Source organism: Psittacula echo (assembly GCF_963264785.1).
Source record: "Psittacula echo genome assembly, chromosome: 23".
Classification (NCBI taxonomy): domain Eukaryota; kingdom Metazoa; phylum Chordata; class Aves; order Psittaciformes; family Psittacidae; genus Psittacula; species Psittacula echo.
The window spans coordinates 5,867,741-5,895,727 of NC_137748.1; the positions used below are offsets into that span (position 1 = coordinate 5,867,741).

Consider the following 27,987-nt stretch of genomic DNA (forward strand, 5'->3'; position numbering starts at 1 on the left):
AGGCTGGAGGGGCTCTGGGATGTGGAAAAACCTATCTCAAATCCCGGGGAGGTTCCCTCCATACCCATCAGAAGCAGACACCAATTGCAGCTCAGTCTGTGTGGTCTCTGGCTGCCTCGTCCTGTCCCTCAGCAGGCTGTGTCTGCAGCAGGGCACAGCTCGCTGTGCATCCGTAATGCAGGAAGCAGGGATGCTCTTTCAGGCTGTCCCTATTTTCTCCCCCTCCTACCACAGCTTCTCAGGCTCTGAGCCTCACAGGGATGAATTTCTCCATTTCCAGCCCTCACAGTGACTGGGGCTTCCCTCCTTGCATCCGGCGGCTGCTGCTGGGGACTCGGCTTCTCCCAAGCGTTATTAGCATGCCCAGGGCATGGGATGCAGTTGCCATGGCAATGGGATGATTTCTGCTGGCAGCATCAGCAGATAGTACGGGGGCTCCTGGGCCGTGACTGAGCTGTAAATGCAGCTCTGGCTGGTGGTGCCACACCACTTGCACATTGCCTTTGCCCTTCATGGAGCCCTGTCTGTGTCTGTGGCTTTTCTGTGTGGAGCCCTTGAGCATCAGGGGATGGGGCTGTCAGAACTGGGCATCTCTGTACAAATCCTGCCTTTGCAAAGACCCCAGCAGCGGGGATGCCGCTTGGCTCTCCCCATAGGACCGGGATGAAGCTCCGTCCCTGTTCCCAGGCTGGTCTGCCTGGGCTGTTGCCTTCCAGAGCTCATCTGCAAATGGAGAAGGAGGGAATGTGGAATCAGAGAATTGGGGGTTTGGGCTTTGTTTTCCTTGACCTTGGTGAGAGTCGAGACGGTGACTTCCAAGAAACCCAGGAAAGGGCTCCAGGATGCGAGTGGTCACTGGGGTGAAACAACAGACGAGTCCCAGGGCTGCCCTCCCCTGCCGCTGTCAGCTGGGTCAGTGCAGTTACTGGGTTAGCACCACTGTGAATGGAGCCCCGGCTCCCCCAGCACCTGCGTTTGGAACTAAAACTGATGCTGCTGGCGTTTGCCCAGTGGGTACCAGCATCCCCATAGCCCTAATGGAGGAGTCCTCCTGAGTGCAGCTGAGGTGCGGGACCCCTTGAGCAAGGGCTGTGCAGTGCAAACGCCTTTGACATGTGCTGCCTTGGTCACTGCAGCTTCACTCTTAGAGGGGTGTTTGTCATCTCCACGATGACAACAGGGCACGCTTCCCTCTGTGCTGTCTCTCCAAGGTAGGGATGCATTAACCCAGCACCCCCTGCGGCTCCAGCAGCCTTTCCACAGCAAACTCTGCTAACCAGAGGCCAAACCGGGCCAGTGCCACTTATCCTTTGCACCCCTCCAAGCTGTTCAGCTCTGCTCCAGCAGACAGCAGCTGGGGTGGATTTGGTTCTGAGATGTCTTAATGCTGTTTTGCTGCATCCAGAATGTCCCTCCCCATTGCTAAGCCTTTGCTCCCACCCAGACATCCCCACTCCAGTGGGCACCAGTTGCTGGGAGAGCAGGAACTGTGGCCAGGATGTCAAGAGCAGGTAAATAGCAAAGCCTGTGCCCTGTTCCGTGCCCACCCAGTGCCTGTAGCTCCTGCAGGAGCCTTGTGGAGAAGCAGGGTTTATCCCTCTTGGAGTGCAGTGAGCTCTGCCTTGCTTATCCCGGTGTGAAGCTGTGACATAGCCGTGCCTGCAGGCAGCCTGAACGCGGTATGATATCCCCTCTAAGCAGGTTAATCTAAACAGGGATTAAACTCTATCCTCCAAGCAGGCGCTGAGCTGCTGTTTGTGTAAAACTGATTCTTGTCCTTTCCAGTCTCGCTCCTGCTCGGTTTGGGGCTTGACTTGGGCTTATTTTACGCCTCATGCAGCAGGGATGGGGATGATGGGATGTGGTGATGTCCAGCAGGACAAGGGCTGGAGCAGGCTGTTGTATGGAGCAGGGTGGTGTGTTCGGGGGGGGAGCTGCTGGAGGCTGCGTTCCCCTGCTCCTTGCTGGGTTCTTTTCCTCTTTCTGCAAACCACATCAGCCCCGTTTGGTTTCTCTCTGTGTGGGGGGGGTTCTCTTTATTCCTTCAGTGGGGCTGGGGCAGCTATTTTTACCCCTGGGTTTCCTGCATTGCTGCTCTCCCGAGCAATGCGCTGCTCTTGCAGGTCTGTGGTTGCCTCATCTGTCTCATGGGGAGCAGCTCTCAACCAGACTCCTCCACATGCAGCTGGGTTTCTCCTTGTTTAGCCTCATTTGACCACGCTTTCTTTGGCCTGGGGCAGAGGTGTTGATGCTGCTTGTATAAATAGATAATTGCTACTGCTTGGAGCACCCAAGCTCCCACAGCAGAGCCCAGCGTCTTATGGAGACCCATTTCATGTGGTCTGGGAGGGGACAGGCTGCAGCAATCCCATAGCCCTCGGGTGAGAGCTGTCAGCATCAGTTGGGTTGCATGGATGGAGATGTGGAGGCTGCACAGGCCGAGTTTCAGCCCTGGACCTGGAAGCAAAGCCTTGAGATCCTCAGGAGTGAATGGGACCTCCCCGTTATCCTCTGCAAGGAGCTGCTGTTTCCAGTGGGTTGCTGAGCCCTGCTCTGCTCTTCCAAACCGGTTGCCTTGGGTAAAAGAGGATTTATCCAAGCTCTTGGGGTAAAGGTTGGATTTGATGATCTGATGCTGGAAAAGTCTTTTCCAACCTGGTTACTTCTATGTATGAGAGTGAACCTGAGCTGCAGCGCGATGCGCTGGTACCACGGGTGTGATGCAGGGATGGGGCTGGTGCTGTCTCTGTGCCTCCCACCCCTCTCCTGCACCTCTGCCCTGCTCTCTGTTCCTGCCACCCACTTGGGAGCCCCGCTTTCACTCATGAAAGAGAAACCTCTGACCCTTTCCAAAGGCACCTTCCCCCTCCTTGCTCTCTGCATTATAAACCTGAAGCACTGCCGGGGGATGTCTTGGGTTTCTTTGCTGTCCCATGAGAGCAGCCACCATCTGGTCAGTGTCAAATGTCTTATCCTGGGGGGGGCTTGGCATCCATGGCAGCTACAGAGCAAGCTGCTCTAGTGGAAGGTGTCCCTGCCCATAGCAGGGGGTCAGAACTGGATGAGCTGTAAGATCCCTTCCAACCCAAACCATTCCATGATTCTATGATCTGGCCACAGGCAAAAGCATCCCCATGACGTGAGGCTTGTGTGGCTGGAACTTGGAGTGCAACAAGGGAATAAAGCCACCCTGCTCCCCCCTGCCCCTTCACAGCTGAAACAGTGGAGCAGGCACAGTCCCCGTAAAGCAGAGCGGCGGCAGCCCTTACTCAGGCTAATGTTACCCTGAGAAGCGTTTAATGAGAGCTTGAAGATGTGTTTAAGGTCTCTCCAGAAATCAGCCAGGCACAAGCCTGGAATGGCTCCATCCCTTGGGAAGAAAACTGCCCCTTCCCCTCCTTTGATGAACCTGAGCTTATTGAGGGTGGGGGAGAATCAGTGCCTTGGCTGGGGAAGGCATCGGGCCCAGGGAGAAACCCCAGCACCCCCAATGGCTCCTGCTCACCCCGCGGCGCAGGGATGTGCTGCTGCTTGCCGTGGGGCTGGGACACTCGGATGTGCTGGGGGCTGGTTGGGATGGGACGGGGAGCATGGCCATGGGCCCGCTGTGACTGACGCCGTCCGTTCTGCCCGCAGACACTACCCGAAGCAGTCCTTCACCATGGTGGCAGACACTCCGGAGAACCTGCGCCTAAAGTACCAGACTGAGCTGCAGAGCCCGGTGAGTGCCCGCGGCCACCCCCTGTGCCCCGTCACCCCCCGTCCTCCCTATGCCCTTGCATAGGAAGAGGCAGGTCTGGGCTCTGAGTCCTTTCTCTTGCGTCTCGCCCATCTCGGCTGCGTTTGCTGTTCCCTTTATCCATGGTTGCTTGGGGCAGCTGCGGGTGGGAAGGGGCCAGGAGGCAGTCGTAGAACAGAGAATGGTTTGGGTGGGAAGGGACCTTAAAGCTCACCCAGTTCCAGCCCCTGCCACGATCAGATGGCTTCATGTGGACAGGCGTTGACTCTCGAGGCAAGTATTTCGGGTCAATCCAAACCTTGTAGGGCTTGAAAGCTCTGGCAAGCAGAAATAAACAGATAAACAGGATAAGGACTGGCACAGAGAAAGGATTTCTTTCTCCAGAGCCTGTTTGAGAAGGGTGTTGTCCAGACACGTCCTGTTTCATACCCCGAGGGTGTCCCTGCGTCAGCAAAAGTCCCCAGCCTTGACACATGGGCGATAACTCCTGATGGGGCAGTGGGAACTGGTCCCTTGGGTGTCCGCGGAGCGATCCCTGGTTTCCTTTTCTTACTCCAAGATGCTGGGAACGGAAAGATGAGGATCAATTTTCCAGAGAAACCCTTGGAAGGGCCAGGTTGGCCCTGGAATGGGCAGGCTTTGGGGGGTGAGCCTTCCTCATGGCGCTTGGCTCTGCTGAGGGGCTGTGCAGAAGCATCTGAGATGGTGCCCTGAGCCCTAGTGTCACAGATCTGCAGATGTGGGCTCAGAGGATGCTGTGCTGGGAGGAACCGCATCCAGCGGCACTTTTGGCTTGAGTCAGCGTCTGAGCAGGGCACAGGATGTTGCAACCGTGGTGGGAATCTATTCAATGTCTGTTTTCCTTTGAAAAGGGGCAAAAAGACTGCCCGGAGGCTTGTCCGGAGGGGGGGACACTGGCTCGGCTCAGTGCGGGAGCAGTGGGGCACAGCACAGGGTTTGCTGGGGTGGTCTCGTGGGGAGCAATCCCTTTTCTGGATGAGTGCACTCCTCTCCCTGCTGCGCTGTGAAGGATGCAGTGACCTTCCTGCCTTCTTGCCCATTAGCCTGAGAGCGTCAGGAGCTGAAAGGCTGGGAATGCATCCCAATGGAGGAGGAGGAGGGAGAACCTCCGGGCCTCACCTGATAGGAGCTGCTGGTGCCGAGTTTTGAAACCTCTGCTTTTGTAAGGCCTCTTCCTCCCAGCAAGTTGCCCAACAGCTCCCTGGCTTGCACAAGGGCAGCTTGGCTCCAGCTTGGAGCCAGAGCTCAGCCTGGGGCTGGCTTTGTGCTTGATGCGCTGATGAAGGGGCCACGGCTGCTTTTCCATGGTAACAGGCGAGATGCTGCTGCGTCGAGCGCTCCGGAGTCTCCAGCGCTGCTTTTACAATGAATCCAGGCTCTTGGGTAGTTGTTGGTTATTAAAGCAGGCCCTGGGGATGGAGGCAGGGATGTGCTCTGCTCCCTGGGCCTTGCTCCCAGGGGCTTCCAGGGGCTGGAGCTGGGGTAGCCCAGGGCGCTCGGAGCCTTCTGCAGGCTGGGTTATGTGTCAGGAGAGGGGCGGGGGTGCAGGCAGCATCCTCCAGCACCCCCCGTTGCAGTGCTGGTTTCACACCGGGATGGACTTGTTGGAATGGGAGGGAATAGGGGCTGCTGGGGGGTGCTGGTGGTTTGGGTGCTGCGCAAGGGGCTGGGGAGGGATGAGGAGCAGTGGGAGGAGGTGGCAAAGCTGAACCTGCCAAGAGCCCTGGGGAGGATGGATCCTGAACGCTCCAGATAAGATCTTAATTCCTCTCCGCCTTTGTTGTGCCTACAAAGGGGAGTCTCCTGCTTTCCAAGCACCTCACTTTTGTATATCTTGAAGCACCAGGAGCAGCTCTGCTTTATTGCCCATCCCTTCTTTACTAATTGCAGGAGCTGAGCACATCCCTGGGGACAGGAATGGGTCCCTTCAACCCTTCCAGAGCAGGCAGTGGGGTTCATTCTTGCAAACGAGCTGGATGTTGAACTGGAGCTGTCGGAAAGGCTTAAGGAGAAGCTGTGCAGTGAGGACTGCCCTGCAGGTTCAAGTGCCACGTCCTGGCTGATGCTCTGCACATGGGGCTGGGAGTAAGGTCAGGGTTATGTGGGCAGTTACACCTTGTTCACACTTGCAGCCAAACTCAGGTCCTTGGTGCGAGGCTTCCATGAGGCTCTTCCTAAGGAGAAGGGAGATTGCTGGGTCTGTGCCTTCTGCAAGGGGTTCCCAACTGGTGCAGGTCATTCCCTGGCAGTGAGTGATGCTCCCATTCCTCTGGGTGTCTGTGGGGCTGGAGAGCCGCTGCCTATGGATGACCCTGAGTATGCTCATCCTCTGCCTGCCCGCACCACAGCCACCCAGCCCGAGCACGCTGCTGTGAGCGGGGCTTCACGTCCCTCCCGATGCTGCTGCTATTTGTGTCTGCTGAGGAGGCGTCTCCTGTTCCGGACACTGGTAATAACCGTGCCTTGTGGCACTAAAGAAGTCTCCAAAGGGGCAGCTTTGGCACCTGCGGCCTCCTCCCGCAGCCCACGTGTGGCCAGAAGATTGCAGGTTCCTGTTCCTTGGGTCCTCTTTTGGGCTCCAAACAGAGGGGTTTGGGTGCAGCCCTTCCTGGCCTGGCTGTGGGAGGCAGAAACCAGCCCCTGGCCCTCCTGCGGGTCACCTCAGGGACCTGCTGGTGGTGACATCGAGGACGTGGGCACAAGGAGGGTTCAGTGCTCTCGAGCTGAGACCTGTGAGGGGTTATAACGTGAATTATAACAGTGAAGGGGTTATAACGTGAATTATAACAGTGAAGGGGTTATAACGTGAATTATAACAGTGAAGGGGTTATAACATGAATTATAACAGTGAAGGGGTTATAATATGTGAATTATAACAGGGAAAGGGTTATAACGTGAAGAGCCATTCTCCAGCTCCCTTTGGATGAACATGTTTTATTCTCCTTTGTATGATGGACAGAACAACTCCTGGGGAAGTGAATTGTGGATCCTGTTATCATTACTCTGGGATGAGGTGTGGATACTGCCTGCGTTGCTCCGCTCTAACACAGCGTGTGGATGGAGGCACCAATGGGTTGGCAGGAGTGGTGGCTCTGCAGCCCTGTGCCCAGCAGTGCTCGTGTGTCCCATGGAAGCACAGCACAATGTGCCCATGGATCCTGTTGGGTTGCAGTTCCTCCGTGCTGAGCACAGGGACACGGCCCTTGCTTCCTCCCAGCATTGCCCCAATGCTCGTGCTGGGAGCACCAGGCTGGGATGTGTGGTTTGGGTTGGACCTGGCCCAAGGACCAGCATCTTCACCCATGGCGCAGAGCTCAGGTCCATCCTTTAGCCAGGCAGGTTTCAGGGCTGAGTTCCTGCATTCTGGAAGTTAGAGGGATAAAAAACCCAAGGAAGATGGGGTTTGGGAGAGTAAAACTACAGCAGTTCTCAAGGGAGAACTTGAGCAGCAGCTTGGGCACTCTTTCCCTTTCTAGCCTGGGTTTCCTACAGCTTCTCCACTGCTGTGTTGGCAGCAGGATGGGGGCTCAATGAACAGGAGCCTGTGGGATAAAGCCTCTCCTGAGCAGCATCCTGCAGCCTGAGGCTCTGCAGGAAACCAGGCTGGGTTGGAAGCAGAGCAAGGACAAACACAGCCCCTCTGCCTGCCTGTCCCTGCAGAGCAGCTCCTGGGGCTGGGGCAGAGGTTCAGTGTCCCAGCTCCATAACCTTTGGTTCCTCCAGACTGCTCCCTCCTCACCAGTGCTGCTCATGGCCTTCACCCCAGCTGGAACCAGTTCTCCTTTTGCTGGAAGCACTGAAGGGCACAGGGAGCTCTGCCTTGAAATGGGTCTCTCGTGTTCCTCTGTGCTTTGGCTTCCTGCTTGTATTAACGTCCTCCCAGGGGGGATGCTGCTCCTTAACCCTTTGCTTTCTAATACCTAAATCTGATATGACCCAGAGATGATAGCATCTCCCTAAGGGTTTCTGTGATACTGGATGGAGGGGCTCCGATGTTCTTCCAAAGCTTGGATTTCCCCTGCTTGCAGGTTAGGAAGAGGAAATGGGTTTGCAGTAGAGCTCCTGCTGGTGCCCATCACACACAAGTGCAGTGCCCAGGGTGAGCTCCAGGGCAGCTTTGCCTGCACACGTGAAGGCTGCCTCTGCACAGAGCCCCTTAAGGCTCTTTCCAACCCACATGGGCAGAGGCAGCTCCTGATGCCGGCGCAGGGCCAGATCCCTGCAGAGAGGATGGAGGAGGTCAGGGGGTCTCTGTGCACATCTGCTTCCCCCCGGCCATGGGCAGGGGGCAGCTGGATGTCAGCAGAGCTGCTCCATGGAGGCAGCCAGGCCCTGGCTCCTTTCCCGCTGGAGCTGTTGGGTTCCAGCCTCTGCTGAGTGACCTGGGTGTGAGCAGAGCTCCTGTGCAGAGCGGGGCTGGATGGGACCAGGACCGGGGCTGGGAGCTCCAGTCTTTGAGCTGTAAAGATTTATACTGATAAATAAAGGCACAGAGAACTGTGAGGCCTTTGCAGCTGCTGGGTGTGATGGGAAGCGATGCTGAGGTCAGTGTCTGGCAAAGAGCAATAAGGATGCTTGTGTTTTGCCAGCCTCCACACTCCGGTTTCCCTATGGTCGTCTGGGTGTATTCCTTCCCGGTGTGGCTAAAGGTCCCCTGATGTGGAAATGCTTTTGTCTGGCTCATAAACTCTGGGGCTATGGGGCAGGCAGCCTGCCATGGGTCAGCTGCTCCCTGGGACGTGACTTGGGTGTGTTGGTAGCCCAGAAAGTAAATGCGAGTGACCTCAGCCCCTGCAAAAGAGACACCAGCTCAGCAGATGCAGAGGGAGCTGTTGGTGTGCTCCAGCTCTTGGCAATCCCATTTTACCTGTGCTGGATACACTGGGGGGGGTCTCCTCAGCAAGAGAGAGGCTGGGTTAGAAGCTGCTGCAGTGCTCACCGGCTTTGCCCTGCGTTTAAACCTGTGTCTTCTTGCTTGCACCCAGATCCGCTACAAGGAGGAGTTTGAGAAGAACAAGGGGAAAGGCTTCTGCGTGGTGACTGACACCCCGGAGCTGCAGAGGATCAAAAAGATCCAGGATCAGATCAGCGATGTGAGTAGCTTCGGATCCCTGCGGGTGATGCTGCCCGAGGGGGGGTTCTGCTGCTCAGCCCTGGGGGCAGAGCCACACTGATGGACGTGAACGAACACGTGAGGAAAGCTGACCTGGATGCGCCTCTGGATCCATCGGACAGCACAGAGAGGTGCCTTGCACCTCTCAGGCTCCTCTGTGCTGTCCGATGGATCCAGAGGCGCATCCGGGTCCTCATCCCGAGGTGCTCAAGGTCCCATTGCTGTGAGCAGCGAGCAGGGGAGCAGCAGAGGGGTATTTGACTGGAGCAGAGCAGGGGCAGCACCTGCATGGGTCCCCCCAAGGGACTCCAAGCCCCTCTCTGCTCCCTGCTTGTGTCTGTGTGTGGCATCCCCAGCCAAAGGCACCTCCTCCTCCTGTCCCTGTGCAGGCTCCGCTTGCCTGGACCCCTCCTGTCTCCAGCAAAGCCCTTTCAGCCATCCAGGAGCTGCTGCTGCTGCTGTCGGTTTGTCCCCAAGGTCCCCCCCATCTGCTCTCACCAGCCCCAAGGGGAGGACAGGGGTTGTCACCCCCTTTCCTACCTACATCCCACATCTTGCAGTGATGCTGCACCTGAGGAGCCTTGCAGGGTGTCCTCAGTGTCCCTCCTACCTTTACTGGCATGGAGGTGATCCTGGGGGCTGCTCCCATCTCCATCCTGCCTTGTCCTTCGGGAAGGGGGGCTCTGACCTGTGTCTGCGGGAGACCCAGCTCTTCCATTGGTGAACATGAGGTTAAACCCATGCCCAGTGGAGTGGCAGCTTCACCCTGCAGCCTCTGGCTGTTGGTACCCGGGTGCTGTGCGGGGCAGACGGGGATGTCTGTGTGTTGCCATGGTGATCAGGAGGATGCTCACTCGCACATAGAGCTGCGGCGCACGTGGGCTTTATCCATCCCCGGCCCAAAGTGGACCCCGTGCTCCTGCAGCAGAACACAGGGAGTTAATTAACCTTTGCCTAATGAAAGTCATGTGTGCTCCTCCTCAAACACCGGGAGCTGCTGCAGAACCCTGGCAGAAGGCTGGGGTCTCCCTGACCAGTAAACCCAGCCCTGGAGCACAGCTTGGCACAGAAACCTCTGCTGTGAGCTGTTCTCCCACATGGAATTCTGCAGTGCCCTGAGCTGCTCCCGCTTTTGCATCTCTCAGCATCCCTGTTTGGGGTGGGAGCTGCTCTCTGCTGTGCCCAGGGGTGCAGGGAGAGGGAGGATGGTGCAAGTGAAAGCTTGAACCCGCCCCAGGAGCTCACACACATGCACAAACAGGGGGATGCCCTGGTTTATTCCCTCCTCTTCTGATCCCATTGTGGACTCTGGCAAGTCCTGCTCCCTCCCTGGGGAGCTGCAGGGTGTTACCTGTGCTCCAAGGGCTGGAGAAGGGTTTCTCCTTGGGAAACAGCCCTGGCTGCGAGATATTCCCTAGGGACAGGTTCTCGGTGGGGTCTGGTCCAGCAGGAGATGGGTGCAGCGTGGAGCAGGGCTCTGTGGTCTGTTCCAGAGATGCTGTGGAGGTTTGGAGGCACTGAAGCACACAGCAGAGGGCTGACACCGGCCCCTCCTCCTCTCCCAGCCACGGCAGCAGCTTTCAGCAGCTTCCCCATGGGCATCTGGCTGCCAGCCTGGGCTTGCAGTGACCCACTTAGTGCAGACACAGGCACGAACCCGCTCCCTGCACGAAGCCCGGCTCAGCCTGCGGGGTTTTGCTGCCACAGGGGCTGCAAAGGGGCTCAGTGGGGCAGGAACCTGGCACCGCACGGGGATTTAACCAGCAAATGGGCTCCAGGGGTTCCCCCATTCATTAATACAAGTGGCTGTTGGCTCTCACACCCAAGCAGGTGGGTGAACCCTTCCCTCTGTGCTGGCTGCGGGAAGCCTTATTCTGATGCAGTCGGTGTGGTTGGAGATACCTGCTCTGAGAGCAGTCCAGAGGAGGCCATGGGGCTGGAGCAGCTCTGCTCTGGAGCCAGGCTGAGAGAGCTGGGCTGGGGCAGCCTGGAGAAGAGAAGGCTCCTGAAGGGGAGACCTGAGAGCAGCTCCAGTGCCTAAAGGGGCTGCAGGAAACCTGGAGAGGGGCTTGGGACAAGGGCCTGTAAGGACAGGACAAGGGGAATGGCTTGAACCTGCCCGAGGGGAGACTGAGATGAGCTCTTAGGCAGAAGCTCTTCCCTGTGAGGGTGCTGAGGCGCTGGCCCAGGGTGCCCAGAGAAGCTGTGGCTGCCCCATCCCTGGCAGTGTTCAAGGCCAGGTTGGACACAGGGGCTTGGAGCAAGCTGCTCCAGTGGAAGGTGTCCCTGCCCGTGGCAGGGGTTGGCACTGGATGAGCTTTAAGGTCCCTTCAACCCAAACCAGGCTGTGGGTCCTTCAACACCCCCTGTCATGGCTCAGTTAAGAGCAATCTCAGGGCAGATGTTGCAGTGGTTCCTCCCCAGTGCTCCTGCAGACCGGGAGCCTCCTCTCGCATCTCACCCACCTGGCCCATCCCACCCGTGGGACACTCAAACCTCCTCCTTCCTGTGCCACAAACGGGTCTGAGCAGATTTCCCCATGGCCTGGGGAGATGGGGGGGAAGAACCCCCTTGGCGCTGCCGGGGACACCAAGAGATGAGCTGAAGGATGCTGCTGGTGCTGCAGCACGGACCCTGCCCTCTCCTTCCCCTCCTGTCCCTGTAGATCAAATACCACGAGGAGTTTGAGAAGAGCCGGATGAGGCTGAGCCCCGGCGAGGGCGCGGAGCTGGAGCACCGGAATTCCCAGGACAGCGCCAATTACCAGAGACCCACGGAGCAGCAGCAGCAGCAGCCTCCGGTCCATCACATCCAGCCCAGCAACTCAGGTACAGGGGGGCCGCGGGTGCACAGCCCTGGCTTTGCTGCAGCAGCAGCAGCCACCTCCTTGTGAGGGGCTTTGCTGCAGCCCCACATCAGCCCCATCTTTCCCCCTCTCCCAGTCTACCAGCAGCCGATGTCTCAGTCCTATGGCTACAAGGAGCCCGCGGCACCAGCTTCCACCCAGCGCAATGCTCCTGCTGGAGGGTGGGTGAGTACAGCCCTGAGTGCACCCCGGCGGGGCAGGCTTTGCTCCGCTTGCTGCCCGTGCAGAGGAGCAGCTGTGATGGGGTTGGAGGGTGCCTGGTTATGGGGCTCCTCGCCCACGCATGGGGGGCTCTGTGCCCACTGACCCCTCTCTCCCCACAGAAGCGTTTCCGCGCTGTCTATGACTACAACGCAGCCGATGAGGATGAGGTCTCCTTCCAGGACGGTGACACCATCATCAACGTGCAGCAGATCGATGACGGGTGGATGTACGGCACGGTGGAGCGCACGGGGGACACGGGGATGCTCCCCGCCAACTACGTGGAGGCCATTTGAGCCGCGGGAGGGGACGGGGCGAGGGGCTGATCCCCACGGCCGAGCCCCCAGCCCCACCGGCCTCTCCGGGTGTGTGTGTGCGTCTCTCAGCCCCAGCATCCCTTATCCATGTGCTCGGGTGTTGCTCACCGGAGCCGCATCCTGACATCCCAGTTACTCCGTGTTTCTCTCTTGCCAATTCAGCTTTGCTCTGGCTCTGTTGGGACCGAGGGACCATCTGCAAAGGGATGTTGGGGGCTTGAGAGACCAAATGCCGCAGTTTTCCTTCTTCAGGCTCCCTCCTCTCTCGCCATCCTGGTGTTTCCTGGCAGGGGGAAGCAGCTGGGACCTGGCAAAGGGAGGAGGAGACCATCCATTAGGACCAAATTCCCTGGTTGTGGCGGGTTTGAACAGGGGGCAGCCTTGTCCGCATGGGTGAGGGGAGGGATGCTCATCCCAAGGGATGGGGTGGCTGCCTCCGCCCTGTGCTGCTCTGGCTTATCCCGTTGCTTCTCGGGCTCCTCTGTGCTGTGTTTCCCTTCAGTCCTTGCTTCCTCTCGTCCTTAAAGCAGGAAGAACATTCCCAGTTAAAATCTTAACCACAATCTTGGGATTCAGAGCGGCTGCTCTGGACATCCTCAAGCTGCCTCATCCCGCATCCCTCCGGGAGCACTGCGACACCGAGACCTCACGTCCCCCCCCTGCAGCTCTGGGGTTCTCTCTCTGGGCCGGGGTCTGGGGGTCCCCTGGACCCCCCTGGTGCTGGGGCAACCTCTTCCTCTCTGCAGTGCTCCCAAATCCACCCCCAATCTTCCCACTTCTCTCTTGCTGCTGCCAGGCTCCTGGGCCCCTCCTGAGCCCTCCATGTGCGGGGTGGGTGATCCGGGGTCCCTGTGCCTCTGTGTGGGAGATCCTCTCCCTCTGCCACCTCGCGCTGGTCCCCAGCTATGGTGGCTTTTGGGGCCACCACTGACTTGGGGTCACGTCGTGGACCAAAACTTCAAAGCACATCCGCATCCCCATCGTCTTCTGGGCTCCAAAGGTGCTGGGACAGGGGCAGGTATAACTGGAAGCCTGTGCAGGGAGGGCAGGAGCCGGATGCTCTTCTGGGTTACAGAAGCTGGATATCAGGGCCGTGATGATGCCCCATTCCCAGCCCCAGCTTAGCCGGACACTGGAGACCAGCAGCCAGAGGGCACCATCCCCAAGCTGTGCTGCAGGGGCTGGGATGCTTCCAGTGGGAAGCTGCCACCTTTGCTATTCCCAAAGGAAAAGAGAGGAGTCTAGGGACCAAAGCAGCTGAGTTGGGACATTCCTTGGCTCTGTTTGGGGCTGGAAGGGAATGGGGCACTGTTGTCCCCTCGGGGTGACAGTGGGATCCCAAAGGAGGCCGGGATGGGCTTCCCGGGATGGGAATGCCAGTTGGTGCTAAACCAAGGGAGCACAAGAGCAGGGGAAGGGGGAAGTCACATCCTGCTCATCCCCTTCTGAATCACGTTCTTGCCTGGGAGCGGGGCAGTGTCAATGTGAACCCATTGTGTAATGGACCAAATGCCACAGCACCCGTTTTGGAATAGGGACCTTTTTAATGCTACCTTGGATCCGTTGTCCTACTTGTCCCCTTCTGTCCCCTGCCATGGGAAATGAACCTCTGACTGCTTGATTTCTGCCTTTTCTCTCAACTTATGCACTTTTTTGCCTTTCTTCATAGCTGAAAAGCACCTAAACCTGTATTTAAAGTAAATAAAGACAGAAAAGAGTAAGAAAAAACCAACCCTGAAAAGCTGAATTGCTCCTTATCCCGTGTAAAATAGCCCTCATCCATCCCAGCTGCCCTGGTTGCGTCTTGGTGCTGAGCTTAGAACGTGTTTTCTTCCGGATCCGTCGCTTGAGCGGGGTTTGTCCGTGTGTTCCCCTTCCCGACAGGGCTAAAATCCATCCTTTGGCCTTTTTAACTGAACCTTGGAATGGAACAAACCCAATGAGTCTCTGCCCCGTTTACTCCAATGAACAATAAAAGTCTAATTTTTACCTGATGCTTGTGCTGGTTGTGATCGGGATCACTTTTCCTGCCCCCTCGGGACACAGGGGGGATCTTGGCTCTCGGGAATGCTGCTGTGAACCTTGAGCAACTCCAGTGTTGAGGGGAATGTTGGTTGTATCGACAAGCAAAACCATGATAACCAAAAGGCTCCGTGGTGTTGCTGCTCAATTCAAACCGTGTGGCTTTACACTGCGCTGTGGTGGGTGGGTGACAGTGGCAGTGAAGGATGCTGCTGTACCCTGGGAATACCATATGGAACAGTGGGAGTTTGGCGCGGTCCTGCCCTACACACAGGGCTCTGTGATGGCCGATTGGTTTTGCTGGGGGGGGGGGGGGGGGTGCCCTTCCCCATAAGCACCCCATAAACTGGGCAGCAGTGGGGGGGGAGTGGGGACAAAGCCCCTCAGGAGCCCCCAGCATCGCCCTGCCCGTGCCTGGCTGGAGCCCTGTCTGACCCCATCCTTTATCCCTTTATTTCCTGCCTGGCCGCTGCAAAGCGGCTCCATCAGCTCCGGCATCATCTCTGCATCCTGAGCGGAGCGAGGAGGGGAGGACGCAGGGGCTGGCAGAGCAGCGGCTCTGCCGAGCATCCCTTGTCCCTGCCGAGCATCCCTTGTCCCCGCAGCAGCATCCCTTGTCCCCCCAGTGGGGAGCCCCACCGGCTCCTCAGCACCATGCTGGATATCTTCATCCTGATGTTTTTTGCCATCATCGGCCTGGTGATTCTCTCCTACATCATTTACATGCTGTAGAGTGGCGCTGGGGATGATGCGGCTCAGCCATCGGGGTGTTTGCCAGGTGAGTGGCTGCTCCTTGTCCCATCAAGCTTGGATTTTGGGGATGGAACACATCCTGGGAGGCAGGAGAAGGGGTGTTTGGGGTTAATGCTGTTCAAGGCAGCTGAGCTGTTCCTGCTCAGGGCTGGAAGGAGGGCACCAGGCTTTGTTTCAGAGCTCAGGCCACCTCACCCTGGCTGCCTGCAGCTGCTGCTTCCTCCCCACTGGCTCCAGCAGCCCCTTCCCGGTTGGAAAAGCTGCTCTAACAGCGCTGCAGCATGAGCTGGTGGCTTTCGTTCCCAAGAGGGAGAGAAAAGGGAGAAGCAAGAAGGGATCCTGGTGCCTCATTCTAAAGGAGGCAAAGGGGGGGTTCTGTGCCTCTGCTGGCAATGGGGGGCTGCAGCTGCGGCCATTCCCCCCGTCCCTGGGGCCTGGCTCTGACCAGCATCTCCTTTCTCTTCCACAGCCACCACCACTGCCTGCTCCATCTCCTGTAGAAGCTTCTGGAACAGCATAGCCTGCTGCGAGGAAACGGAGAGCTGAAGGAGGAGAATGGGGTGGTGGGAGAGAGGGGACATCCTGCTGCTGAGACACGGGATGTTCCCAGTGATGGACACAGCATCCCGGGGATGTGGAAGGTCCTGCTCCCCTTCCCTGCGTGGCTTCCCTTGGGATGAGCGCTTCCGAGGGTTTAGTTTTAGAAAATCCCTTCTATTTTAAAACAAGAAATGTAAAATGTTGAAGGAAATGAAATAAAGAGGAATGAGACGAGGGAGAGAACGCGGCCGATGCCAAACGTGTCCTCCTGCATGGACTGGAGCGTCCCTGAGCCGAGCACTGCCTGTCCCCCCCTCAGCTCCTCTCTTAGATAATCTCACCATAGCAAAAAGGAACCTTTCTATATGGGATGGAAATTCCTTTGGGATGGAAAGAACGTTTCAGAGCTTCAGTTCCCCCCATGAGGAGAGGTCTGGGAAGGTGTTTTGAGGCATCAGGAGGAATTTTCCTGTCCTTTTATGAGCTTTTTCCTGTCCCTTTACAACCCTCCCCATCCATCCCTGCTCCTACAGGTGGTCCCATGCTATCCTGTTCCCAGACTGGAAGTCTCATCCTCCTCAAAGACAAAATAATCCCTGGTCTCCCCTGGGATTATTTTGTTGTTAAGCCATAAACACCTGAAATGTCCATGATGGGAAAAGCTGCTCGTGGTTAACCATTAGTTAACCACTGCACCAGGGGTGCAAGCAGATGGGATCCACATAGAACAGGCACTGGAGTGGTCAATAGGACCTTCAGAAGATGCTGTTTGCAGGAAGCAGAGGGATTTCGGAGCCTGGGAATGCTGGATGTGGTCGGTGCTGCCAGCTGAGTGCTTGACACGGCAATTTCCTGTTAGTAAAGCTCCAGAGAGAAAGCCCAAGTCGGTGACTCTGGTCCCAGGCGTGTCCTTGGTGTGCAGAGATCCAAGCCCTGGAGATGGGGAAAAGCTTCTCCTCGCTCCACCACCAAATATAGTCGAAAATGAGAAGCTGGAAGTATTCTGGGAGGAATTTCTTCAAGCATAAGTCATGTTCTCACCAACCTCCCCTCCGTGAGCCTGTATCTGATGTCAACATCTGCAGTGATTAAGAGAGTGAGTAAGGAGGAATGCATGGAATGGAAACTCAGCTGAGTGTGAGACCAGGAACAGTCATTTTCTCTTACTCCAAGCTCTCCTCTCTCCTCCACGGGCCTTCCACACCCACCAGCAGGGTGGAATAATCCCTTCCTCCCTGTCTCGAACCAGCCAGCTCCGTGCTGGAGGGTGAAGTGCAGAAGGATGGAGACCACCAGGCAGAAGAAGTGGCTGCAGCAGATGGGATCCAGGGCTCCACACTGGCACAGAGGGAATTTTGCTTCTCCTCCTGGGAGGGTTTCAGCTCCTCATGGCAGCAGTTCAGATTTGGCAGCTTTTTCTTCTCCGAGCTCCTCTGGATCCAGGGTTTGTGCTAGCCCAGAGGTGTTCAATCACCAGAGCAGATCAGAGGGCGATGCTGGTGATACTGGCTTCAAGTCTGGTGTGCTCCCAGTTCAAACATAAGTGGTTTGGGGAGTCCCACTGGGGTGGGGCTGAGCTTTGGTCCTCATCTGGTGACAATGCTGGTGTAGGAACGAATGCTGCAGAAGCCAGCGCTAGGCTGGGGTGTGTGCGAGGAAAAGAGCAGTTAATAATAATTAATAACACCATCAATAACTCACAATTGGCAGCTTTAGCACAACTGGCCCTTCAGCCTGGGCCTGCTGCCACTGAATCAAAGAACTCCTCCTGGGCTGCTGTGCTGGCACAAGGGCATCCTCTGGGACAGGCTATTGCCACAGTGTCCTTGTCCCAGGAGAGGAGCCAGGCGGTGGTGGGGAAGTTCCTCCAGCCCGAGGGTGCTTTGTGTCAGAGCAGTGACACACTGGAAACCCAGTGGAGCAGGAAGGTGCAGGACACTGTTATTAATCCATTACTCTGGATTCCATCAACCAAGATGATTTATTGATGGCGATCCCTGTATCTAGAGCAGTGGGACAGCAAATGATCCAGGCTGTAGCATTCCAACACAGCAGCTCCTCAGCTGTATCTCCCTGTCCCTGTATGTGCCACAAGTGTTTGCTCCTGGTAGTTTGAGTTCCTTTGGGATCAGTTTGGAGGCACTCAGTTCACTGACAAAGTCTTGGACAAAGAGTCTTACTTTTGGCTTACTTCAGAACCAGTTACACGTAGTAGCAGCGCAGTTGTAGGAATGCAGCGTGCTCTTGCTAACCTTCCAAGAGCAAGGAAAAAGGGATGTTGGAAGTGATTCTGCTTCTGAGACACTCCTCTCAGGAATGGTTTCACCTCTGCCATCTACCGGCACGCTGCAAGGATCCTCAGCAAATACATATGCCATCCTCATTTCTTAATGGAGTCAGATCCTGTCTGTAATAGTATATTCAACACGTTGAAGGATCTTTAACGTGCAGGCTGTTGTCACTGATGAAACCAAGTGGGGGCAGCTGCCATCAATCGGCTGTCGCCTGCAGCTGAAGCACTTCCGAAGCTAAACGTGGGTCCCTGCAGCTAAAATCTGGTCCTGGAGGAACACAGAAACGTCTGGGTGGAGAAGAGGTTCTTTAATCATCTGAAGAAAACCAGCCACGTTGTAAACAACACAGAGTAAAGTAAGTTCTCTTTATTGTGCATCACATGACTTTGAAGGCAATATAGGAGAGAACCAAAACCTTTCCTAAGGAGCAAACATTTATGTACCTTAATGGAACAGTGATCTTAGCCTACATGGGTTTAACATGTGTTTTCAACTCAGCTAGGTCCTACAACAACCCTTCAACAGCTCGATTCTCACACAAGGCAGGGAGAGGGATCTGAAGTTTCTTGGTTTATGGTTAGAAGGTGCCTGTGGTTTGAGGGGGAATTGTCTTGCTTGATCAAAGCAGTGAAATGGCTTTCAGGAATCACCTCTTTCTGCTAAAGTGGGATGTGGAATATACAGGGTGCTTCTGTCCCAGGATTAAGAGTTAGTGAGAGAGACCTCTTTAGTGTAGCTGTACTTCTCTGCTTACATCTGCCTCTTTCTCCTCCGATTCCCAAGGGAAAGCAAAATGGAAAGATCCAAATATTTTTGGTTCTGACTAAGATAACATTCTTCAATTGGTGTGTGTCCCTCAAACGTGGAAACCGTGTCATTTTTATTGTGTGTGCAAACAGCCACAGTGGGAAAAGAATGCAGGGTATGTTCCCAAAGGAGAGGCCCCTACTGCCTTCCTCAGTCCTGCCACAGAGCAGCCAAAGGCCCAGAACTCCACTGCGAGGTCCCAGCAGCTCATTCCACTGGGCTGATGTGTCCCTGGCTCCTCCCGCTGCCACTCCAGCTCCTACTGGAATGGAAGTTTCAGAAATAATTGGACAGTGCTTTGAAAAATACTTAGAAAAAAAATGCTATGGAAAACCCCAGCAGGATTTGAGCAGAGTCCAGCACTCCCTGAGTGTCAGGCGGTGCTGCTGCTGGTGCTGACCATGCTCAAGTACAGAATTTCCTTATGGAAGTTTGCTTGTGCATTTACAAGGTGAAACAAGTTCAAGAAGCTGCTGTCCTCTTCATCACGATCCCCTGCTGGAGCAAAGCAAAGCAGTTAGGAATGATCAGTGAAATTAAATTACTTCTTGAGGCGAAGTCCTATTCCCTGTGTGTTTTCAGCAGCCTCTGCTTAGATGAAGGAGGCACCAGCTACTGCACCTAAGGGCAGCACAGCTGAGGAAACACACTGGAGGCTCTCCAACATTCCCTCACCAGCTTGTCCGAAGATGGACAAGAGCAATTGTGCATTAAGGCACAGGAGCAGGGTGTTCATCTTTCCAGCTTGTTACCATCAGCAGTCTGGAGGCTTTATGCAGGCTGACAAGCTGTGGTACAGGGAGCAACTGCTCAGAGCCCAGGTTTAGGCTCAGCCCAGAAGGATCTTGGGCCCAGCGCTTGGTGGGACCTGTTTTAGAAGAGTGTTGCTTCCACTGTTCGTGGCACTGGGACTCTCTTAGGCAAGAGATACTGGTTAAAATAAATGTCTCTCCCAATTATCATAGGATCCCAGCCTGGTTTGTTTTGAAAGGGACCACAAAGCTCATCCAGTTCCAACCCCTTGCCACAGGCAGGGACACCATCCACTAGAGCAGGGTGCTCCAAGCCCCTGTGTCCAACCTGGCCTTGAACACTGCCAGGGATGGGGCAGCCACAGCTTCTCTGGGCACCCTGTGCCAGTGCCTCAGCACCCTCACAGGGAAGAGCTTCTGCCTAAGAGCTCAGCTCAGTCTCCCCTCTGGCAGGTTAAAGCTGTTTCCCTTGTCCTGTCCCTACAGGCCCTTGTCCAAAGCCCCTCTCCAGGTTTCTTGTCAGCCTTTCTAGGTATTGACACTTATGATTGATTATGGCATTGATTTTATGATATCAAAGCACTTGAGGCAACCCCATATTGCTCTGGTAGTGAGGGAAGAAGGAGGACGGGATGTGGTGCCATGCTGACCGTGTTGCTCCCTGCCCTGGTCAGTGCTTACCAGACAGCACTGCCTGGAGCATGTCCATGATGAGGTGAGCAAAGGCGTTCTCCAGACACTGCAGAAAGTAGTTTCTCTCCCCTGGAGTGCTGAAAACTTTGCAGACCTTCTGCATCATTTTTACTGCCCAGTCCATGCAGTACAGGTCCTTCTCACAGACCTGGTGGACATGGGGAACATTAGAAACACACCTTTTTTGGTGGGAACAAAACCACAGAAGGCAAGATTAAATCTTAGAATTGTGTTGACTCTAATGCATGGCTGTAGCCATGGCCTGGAAAATGAGGGGTTGTTATCAGGACATAGAGGTTGTTGCGGTTGGCATGCTAGTGGAGGAACTGCTCCACTTTCTGCTAGTGGTACTTCTCCTCAAGGCCAGGCTTTGCAGTGGCTGCACAGGGACCAGAGGGTGAAAGAGTTCCCAAGCCTCTGCCGGGACTTACTCCTGGTACATAGGAATAGATGGGGCAACAGTTTTCAAGTCTGGGAAAGCAAATCTGGGGGTAAAGAGACAAAAGGCCTGAGCATGCTCTGCTCAGGGGCACTCACCAAGGCCAGGAACACCATGAGCCTGGCTAACTCAGCCACTCGCCCGTTCACAGCTTTAGTGGCCATGAATGTGAAGCAAATGTTGTTTCCACTCAGAACCAGCAGCCGAGCATTGTTCTCCATGAGCCACTCCCTGGGAACCACTGCAGGAACCAGAGAGAGTTACAGCCAGCTTTGAACAAAAGAAAGGAGTGCCACAGGAACTGCTCTGAATGACATGAATCTATGAATCATTGGCTTTGATAGTTAACCAGCGCTTGGAGGGGATACCCTCTGGAATGCAGTGGCAGCAATGAGGTTAGAGAAGCAATTCCTACCAGCAGTGCAGTTAGAGCTCTTCACAATAGCCTTCATGACACAGCCTCACCCCAAACTAATTTTCAGTGTAACTGTTAACATTGTTCAGTAGATTTTGGCTGGAACAACCATTATGTTTTCAGCTTACACAGCTTGGACAATGTTTCCTCACTAATGGCTAGACAAGACTTGAATTTTGAAAGGTCTGCATGGGTTCTTAAAATACTTCACAATGGGGAAAGACAGCCTGGGTTTGTAAGCAGTGCTGGGTTTCTCTGCTCCCCAGCTACTGCCTGGCTTCCATGTGTAATGACTTTTCCAGTTATGCTGCAGCTACTGTAAGGAATACCACAATCAGCCTCCCAAGGCCCCCGTGTGCTGGAAACACACTTAATGCCAGATTTTAGGCCATGAGTGTATAATCCTGTGGATTAATGATAAAGGCAAAACCACACCTGACAGCTCATCCACAAGACTGATGACATCGTCTGCTGTCCATTCTCTAGCTTCTACATCATACAGCAGTTTAATGGCCTCTGCTAGATCTTTCAGGCTGGCCTCATCTGTTGGTCCTTGTATCATTTTAGCCCAAACCACGTGTCCTGTGCAATATATGAACCACAACTGCTGGTAAGTGACCAAGGAATTAAACAAACTCTGTAAATGAACCCCGCCAGACTACTCACCATCAAGAGAGGACACTGGCCCAAAGATGATGTACAGCAGGCGAGCTTGATTAACCATGGGCCATGGCTTCAAAATCCGGGTCAGCCAGAACGCGGAGTCGCTGCGATGAATCCAGTGGTTCAACAAGACACTGCGACAGTACAACCTGATCCTCAGCTCCAGCTTCTGAGCACTTCCTGGGGCAAAAGAAGGTGGATATCATCAATCCAGTAAGCCTGGTGTGATGCAGATGATCACTACCTTCATACGAAGAGAAAGAAGGATTTTCTTAAAGCTGTCCCAGAGCATCTAGGGGGATTGAATGAAATTCTGGCTCTTTTAGGTACGTTGCACTAATTCGGGCCATAGAATCTATTGATGCAGCCTGTGGCACCTTTCTGCAGCAACTCATGTATGGTTCAAGGGCTCTCAGCTGGTTTTTGGTTTCTGGGGTTTGGCATCAGGAAGTGGAAATAGGAGGAAGGTGCATATGTGGCTGCAGATAGTGTCTCACAGAAATACGCAGTCCTGTGCTGGGTAACCTGAGAATTTCTTGAGAGGTGTGTGCCACGTCGCTGCTGAGTTTTAGAAACATTAAACCTGACTTTTCACTGATTCCCTCTATTTCTGTGCTGGTTCCTTTCCTGTTGATTTCACTGGCACTGGTGTACAGTCAGAAAGGTTCAAGTCCATGTTACTATTCACATATATACGTAACTTATGCATTGGTTTGATAATGGAATGATTCAAAACACCCAAATGCCTCTCAGGACAACTCTCTTCACTTTAGGATAGGTATGAAAAACAAAAGCATTTATCTTTGCTGTTGGTGAGCAAAAAATAGCTCTATCCATCTGTGCGAAGGCCAAGTATTTGCCTTCAAATGCCCATTTTCTGCATAACATTGGAGCCAATAGAACCTACATGAGAGTCTGGAAAGGATTGGTGCTACAAGGCTTAGGAGAGTTAAAGCAGTCTCAATTCTAGACACGTTTTGTTTGCAGTAACGGAGCTCCATTTTCTGCCTTTTCCTTGATAGTACATTTCGATTTGGTAGGGCTTTTGTGTGCTTTGATGATTACCTGGTCTGCTGCTCACAACTGTCTGTACTTTACGGGCTAAATTGCTCAACTCCCAGAGGAAGTTAAAAACCCGGTGACACTCTAGTTCATCCCAGCCTGCTGTTAGGATCTGAAGATTACAAAAGAGAGGGGGTAAAAATGAAGAGATTGAGCCCTAGATGTTGATCACAATGCCATTTCCCCTATTAGATCAATACTATCTGTCCTGCAGTTTCTCAGAAGAACAGGGAGGGGAGGTGTTATACCTGGAGTGTAGTGCGTACACAGTGCCTTCCTTATGAACAAAAGGAAACCATTGTCTGCTATAGAGGAGCTGTGCATTATGGCAGAGGTTGTGCTTAAGCTTAGCGCAGCCCAGAATCAAAAGCTGCCAATGGCGTCCCACATTCAGGGCCGAGATCTTAGTTTGGAACCTTATGTGGAGAAGTACAGAAAGGGATTTGCTACAAAGACAAATGTCCCAGCACAAATAATTATCTGTAGCTCTCAACCACAGAAAGATAATACAGGTTTTGGTATTATCAAAGCCTTTCATGCTGCATATGTATAGAACACCTGTAACACAAGTTCCTAAGACTTAAATGCTTTTTAAATGGGCTCAGGGTGCCTGTTCTTCTAAGAGAGAACTTCTTTCTGTATGTTGTTTTACAGTTACTCTCCAGTAAAGCCTTCACTATGGCAATTCCAGCACTTCACTATCAAACGTCTCAAGTAGTGTTAAAAAGTCCAACCCGGAGTGTTTTACTGCATCTCTGCAATCACAGTAGTCATTACAGTAAGTAAGCCTCTTGAGCTCTGAATTTGAAGCTGTGTGATCAAATGCTCCCCTTCTCCCATGTCATCTTAAATAATAAATGACTAATCAAGATCCAAACTGGTTGGTAGTAAAATCCAAACCAAGGAATTCTCAAGTCAAATCAGCAACTTTAACAACCAGAAAGGAAATTCAGGGAATTGTGTAAATAAATACCTTCCCCCTACATCCCAAGGCTCAAAACCATCTTAAACTTCTAAATAGCTTCCAAAACCACAGATTAATTTAGAAAACTACCTCATTTTTCTTTTCTATTTGGGATACTTGCCTTGTCTCCATAGATACTGTACCTGTAAAAATACCCCATAGCACTGTAATCCTAAACAATGCAGAGGACTTGGACAACCGTTAAGTTTGAAACAGGAAACCTGGAAGTGCAAAACATTAGTGATTTATCTGACTGGAAGCTAATTCCTGTGATTGAAAATTCTCTGTCCTACCTGTGGACATCAACAGTGAGATTCAGAGGACTCCCTTATTGCATAAGGAAACAAATTATAGTCCCTATGCCAAGGCTTAGCATTAAATCCAAAACTGTGGTCAAAAGGGTGTGCAAATGGTCTGTAAGATGAGCAACCCTGTCTTCAGGAGAGTAACATTCCTGGAAGAGCTGTGCTCTTCCACAGCAACATTTCTAGTAGTCCACAAAGTGAAGAGAAGCTGAAACCCACTGCTCTTGGAATATGAAATCTCTGCAGAACAGCCTTGTTCTAGGCTGGCTTAGGCTTTTCTCTTGTTGTTCAAAAGAAACTGATTTCAAATCAATAAATTCATTACATAGTAGTAATAAGCTCCAGCAAAGGGACAGTAAAAGGCATCATTCAACTAGTAAATGCTTTATAGAAATGGTGTTGTAAGTGCAAGGGGCAAGTAGAAAGAGTAGTGAAAGGACCGTGAACTTACTCCTGAGAGAACCTTATGTATGTACTTCAGCCTCTCTTTAGTAGGCAGGAGAAGCGTGCATCTTTTAAGCAACAACCCTGTAAGCAGAACAAACACGTACATATTGTCAGTACAGCCACACAGCAGAGATGTTCCTGAATGAGCAAAAGTGCTCCCATCACACGTATCCACACACCGTCCAGAAAAACTGCTATGAGGCAACAAGAGCAGCACAAAGAGTAATTTGTGCTTTGGAGAAGTGGTGCACACTCTTGTAGCAGAGGCATCATTTACTAGAGAAATGTTGTCAGGGCTTCCTAGGCCATAACTTGTTTATTGTGTTGTTGTAAAGTCCCCGTTAGCCACAGTTGGAGCCCCATAAAAATGACTCTATTGGTTTTAGAATTACAGCAGTTAAAAATACTGGAAATAAATGTTACTCGTTGCACCTCTTCTAACAGTTCCCTGGGGAATGCTGTTTTCCCCTTCTATCATGGAAAGACGAGCTTCCCAAATTGTTTTCAAGATAGCCACATGCTCTAAAAGGAAAAGATTCTAAACTGTGTGAATGTAAAACATAGCTAAGGGGTAGAATTCTTTTTCGTCTACAGGGCTGAAATGGTCCGTTTAGGATGTCCAAGTCTGGAGTTCATTATAGTGTGGAACAGCTACCCTGCTGATAGAAAAGGGGTTAACAGCTTGCTCTTCAAAACCTTTTACTAGAATTATATATATATATATATAGTTAATTAATCAAGAAATCCACAGAAAAGCATGTACTTTGTACTTTTCTGGGGGAGGAAAAAAAGAGGAAACCTTTTTTGTCTGAATTGTCAGTCTTTCAAATAACACACAACTTCTCCAATGTCAAAAAGAACTTTCTGCATTCACTGTGGTTCTAAAGTGACTCTTTCTTTCTTTAGCAGGGTGTGAGCATTCCTGTGTGACAGATATCATTTATCCATCAGCCTGTGACAGCGTCCAAAGCTCAATCAAGTCAATTTGCTATGGATTATAATAGGCTTTAGAGAGATGTCCCTGACAAGCATCAGCAGGGGGAATTCTGGTGGGTGAAAGGGTTGAGCAGAAGGTGCTGCTCCTGGGTTTGCTCAGCAGAATCCCCCCTGTGCAGAAGGACAGGGCCATGTTCATTTAGAACTCAAGTCCTTTTTAGACCATGGTTGGGATTCTGACCCCATTATTTCCATTAAACACTGGAAGATTTTACTGTGCTCTTGAGTAGAGCCAGACCCCTGCGAGGTTAAGTGACATTTATGTACAGCCCGCGCTCAGGCTCTCTGTATAGCAACGAGTTTTTCCCATTGTATCCAGTCTTTTCTGATGTAAAATGAATATTGATTTTGCAACTGACCTCTGGACAAAAACACACTCTTGAGCCTTTCACTGATGACACAGATACTGCCAACGGTCTTTATGTTTTGAGTATGACATTGGTTTACTACTAGCCCTACTATAGTGTTCACACCTACGTTCAAATCACAAGTTGCCATTTTGTGTGTGTCAAACTAATTTTGACATTTATTTTTAGGGGTTTTTTAAAGAATTGTAGGTTTTCAGGCTTCATTTTAAAAATAAACCACTAAGATTACTTTAAGATACCTCAAAACCTACAAGGATTGCTTACAATAGGAGGTCTTTGATCTAAATGACTTTAACAGTGTTCCTTTGCCTTTCTTTAACGTCTTAAGTTCAAACTGTACTTATAATTCCACATCTAACCATGGCATCATTTTATTTTTCTGTCAAATAAACTATCAGAGAGGTAACAGTAAATAGGTGTGGATCAAATCATGTTTTAATCTCTGATAGAATGCCTTAGAATGAATTAGAATCAGTGTTTTATACATTAGCAGAAAAGTTCAAAAGCAAATGGGTTTGGATTGAAGGCTACACAATGCTCCTCCTTAACACAGAACCCAAGTTATTCTGCTCTAGGTTTCTATTAGCCATGCCACAAGAGGTCTGAGCAGCTGGAACAAAGAACATGAGAATCTTTTCACCCAGAAACAGCTTGATTAGCACACAGGACACCATGACAGCCAAAGTACAGACATTTTCACATTGCCCTTAAGCTAAGAGTGAGAGGAAAATGTGTTCTCCATGCCTTTTTGTCTCTGAACTCTGAACCAGAGCTGCCAAAGAGAATTGTAATCGCTGACAACTGAGACAACATTTTTGTGATGAGCATACTTCTGTCCTAAAAAGTGGAATGTGCTCTGCAATCCATCTCAAGGAGACTGTCAAGTAGTCTTCCCAATGGCAACTGTCCTTGGTCACTTTAGAGTTAGGCTGGGTTTAAGTGCTGCGGCTGCATTTCCCACACTGAGGAATGTGAGCTACTCCAGAGTGCTCCAGGAAGGCAGCCTGAGCAGCCACATTCCTTCCTTCAGGCAGTGTGGGGCCTGGGAGCCTCGGTTCCTGCTGCAGTTTCCAGTGCTGGTGGCCAAACAATCTATATTTGGAAACACCTACTACTGAGAGCTGATCCTCTGCCCAACCCCTGCTTGCCATTTAATAGGGGGGAAAATAAAACCCAACATAGAGAAGGCAGAGTATACATTATTTTTTCCATAACTGAGAGGCTTTGGAATCATTTCAGGTAATTCCTCCCACCTCCCCTGGCCAGTTAATGGAGCAGGATATTTGGCACTGGAAGGAACTTCACTTTCAGAGGGAGCTGCACAAATTATTTGGGCCGTATCTTCAGCATTTTACTGATCAATGCAGAAAACAGAAGAAAGCTTTTAACTGAGCTCAGTTCTCTAATCGTTACCATTTGCATTAAAGGATCACCTAGAGATTTGTAGTGCTCTAAAATATAGGATCCTTCTCCCTTGCCAGGTAGCTCAAGGTTATGGAAGTCTTGCAGTAAGAGCCTTCGGTTTCCTGCTGAGGTTGAGATGTAATTCATAAGGTGGTTGCTGATGGTTTTCGACACCATGCTCAGCATGCTGATATCCTTCACTGAAAAGGCAAAACCCAGTATACTTGTAATTCTTCACAGCAAGCAAAAGGTTAGTCAATAATTTTACCTTCCTCAAAAATAGGCCAAGATATATGATTTATCTCATATATACCAAAATTTAATTAGTTTATCTCTTTTGCCAACAAACTGTAGTCATTAGAAATGGAGAGATCTAAGGAATACTTTTCACACATAATAGACAAAACCCACTTCAAATAATTTTTCATTATCATTTACATTTTCAGTCATTTGGTTCTGCATGGTTCTTCTGAAAATTCAGAGAACAACTCACATCAAATGGCTTCAACCAGGTAAAAGCTAAACCCCTTTAAATAAGAATGGCTTTTTTTAAATGGGAAACTTTTGTGGTAATCTTCAGACACTGGAAGTGAGACTTTTCTTATCAGATTCTCACCTGAAAGATAATTCAATATCATTTGAAAGATCTCTACTGGAAGTGTTTGAAAATATCCAAGTGTTGACAGAGATTGGGAATCTGTGCCCAAGGGGTTGCAGCGCTGTCTGGAGAGACGGGTGCTGCGCCTGTATTTCTCATTAGGAATCGAGGTGTAGCTGGTCCCTGCGGTGGAGGTCATTGTCCTGTC

General features: G+C 52.3%; 2 protein-coding genes across 3 annotated transcripts in view; one reads left to right on the forward strand and one right to left on the reverse strand.

The window, feature by feature from the left end:
* LASP1 (LIM and SH3 protein 1) overlaps positions 1-14,190 on the forward strand; it is a 28,207-nt gene extending 14,017 nt beyond the window's left edge. The window contains exons 3-8 of one of the 2 annotated variants that reach the window (XR_013958380.1): positions 3,637-3,721; positions 8,746-8,853; positions 11,539-11,701; positions 11,816-11,904; positions 12,063-12,307; positions 12,420-14,190. Coding sequence is in view for 1 of the 2 variants with exons in the window: in XM_080633353.1 (XP_080489479.1) it covers positions 3,637-3,721; positions 8,746-8,853; positions 11,539-11,701; positions 11,816-11,904; positions 12,063-12,236 (619 nt within the window). In the remaining variant the exon portion in view is untranslated. Of the gene's footprint in view, positions 1-3,636; positions 3,722-8,745; positions 8,854-11,538; positions 11,702-11,815; positions 11,905-12,062 lie in introns of both variants that reach the window. The other variant, XM_080633353.1, reaches the window with a different exon arrangement.
* A 4,856-nt stretch (positions 14,191-19,046) lies between these two features.
* FBXO47 (F-box protein 47) lies at positions 19,047-27,987 on the reverse strand (the record flags this gene model as incomplete). Its single annotated transcript, XM_080633490.1, has 10 exons — positions 27,798-27,987; positions 27,211-27,381; positions 24,418-24,494; positions 23,805-23,882; positions 22,701-22,809; positions 21,639-21,815; positions 21,408-21,554; positions 20,656-20,798; positions 20,107-20,266; positions 19,047-19,168 (listed from the first exon to the last, which is right to left on the reverse strand). The coding sequence occupies exons 1-10, from the start codon at positions 27,976-27,978 to the stop codon at positions 19,047-19,049; spliced, it is 1,365 nt and encodes a 454-aa protein (XP_080489616.1). The 5' UTR covers positions 27,979-27,987.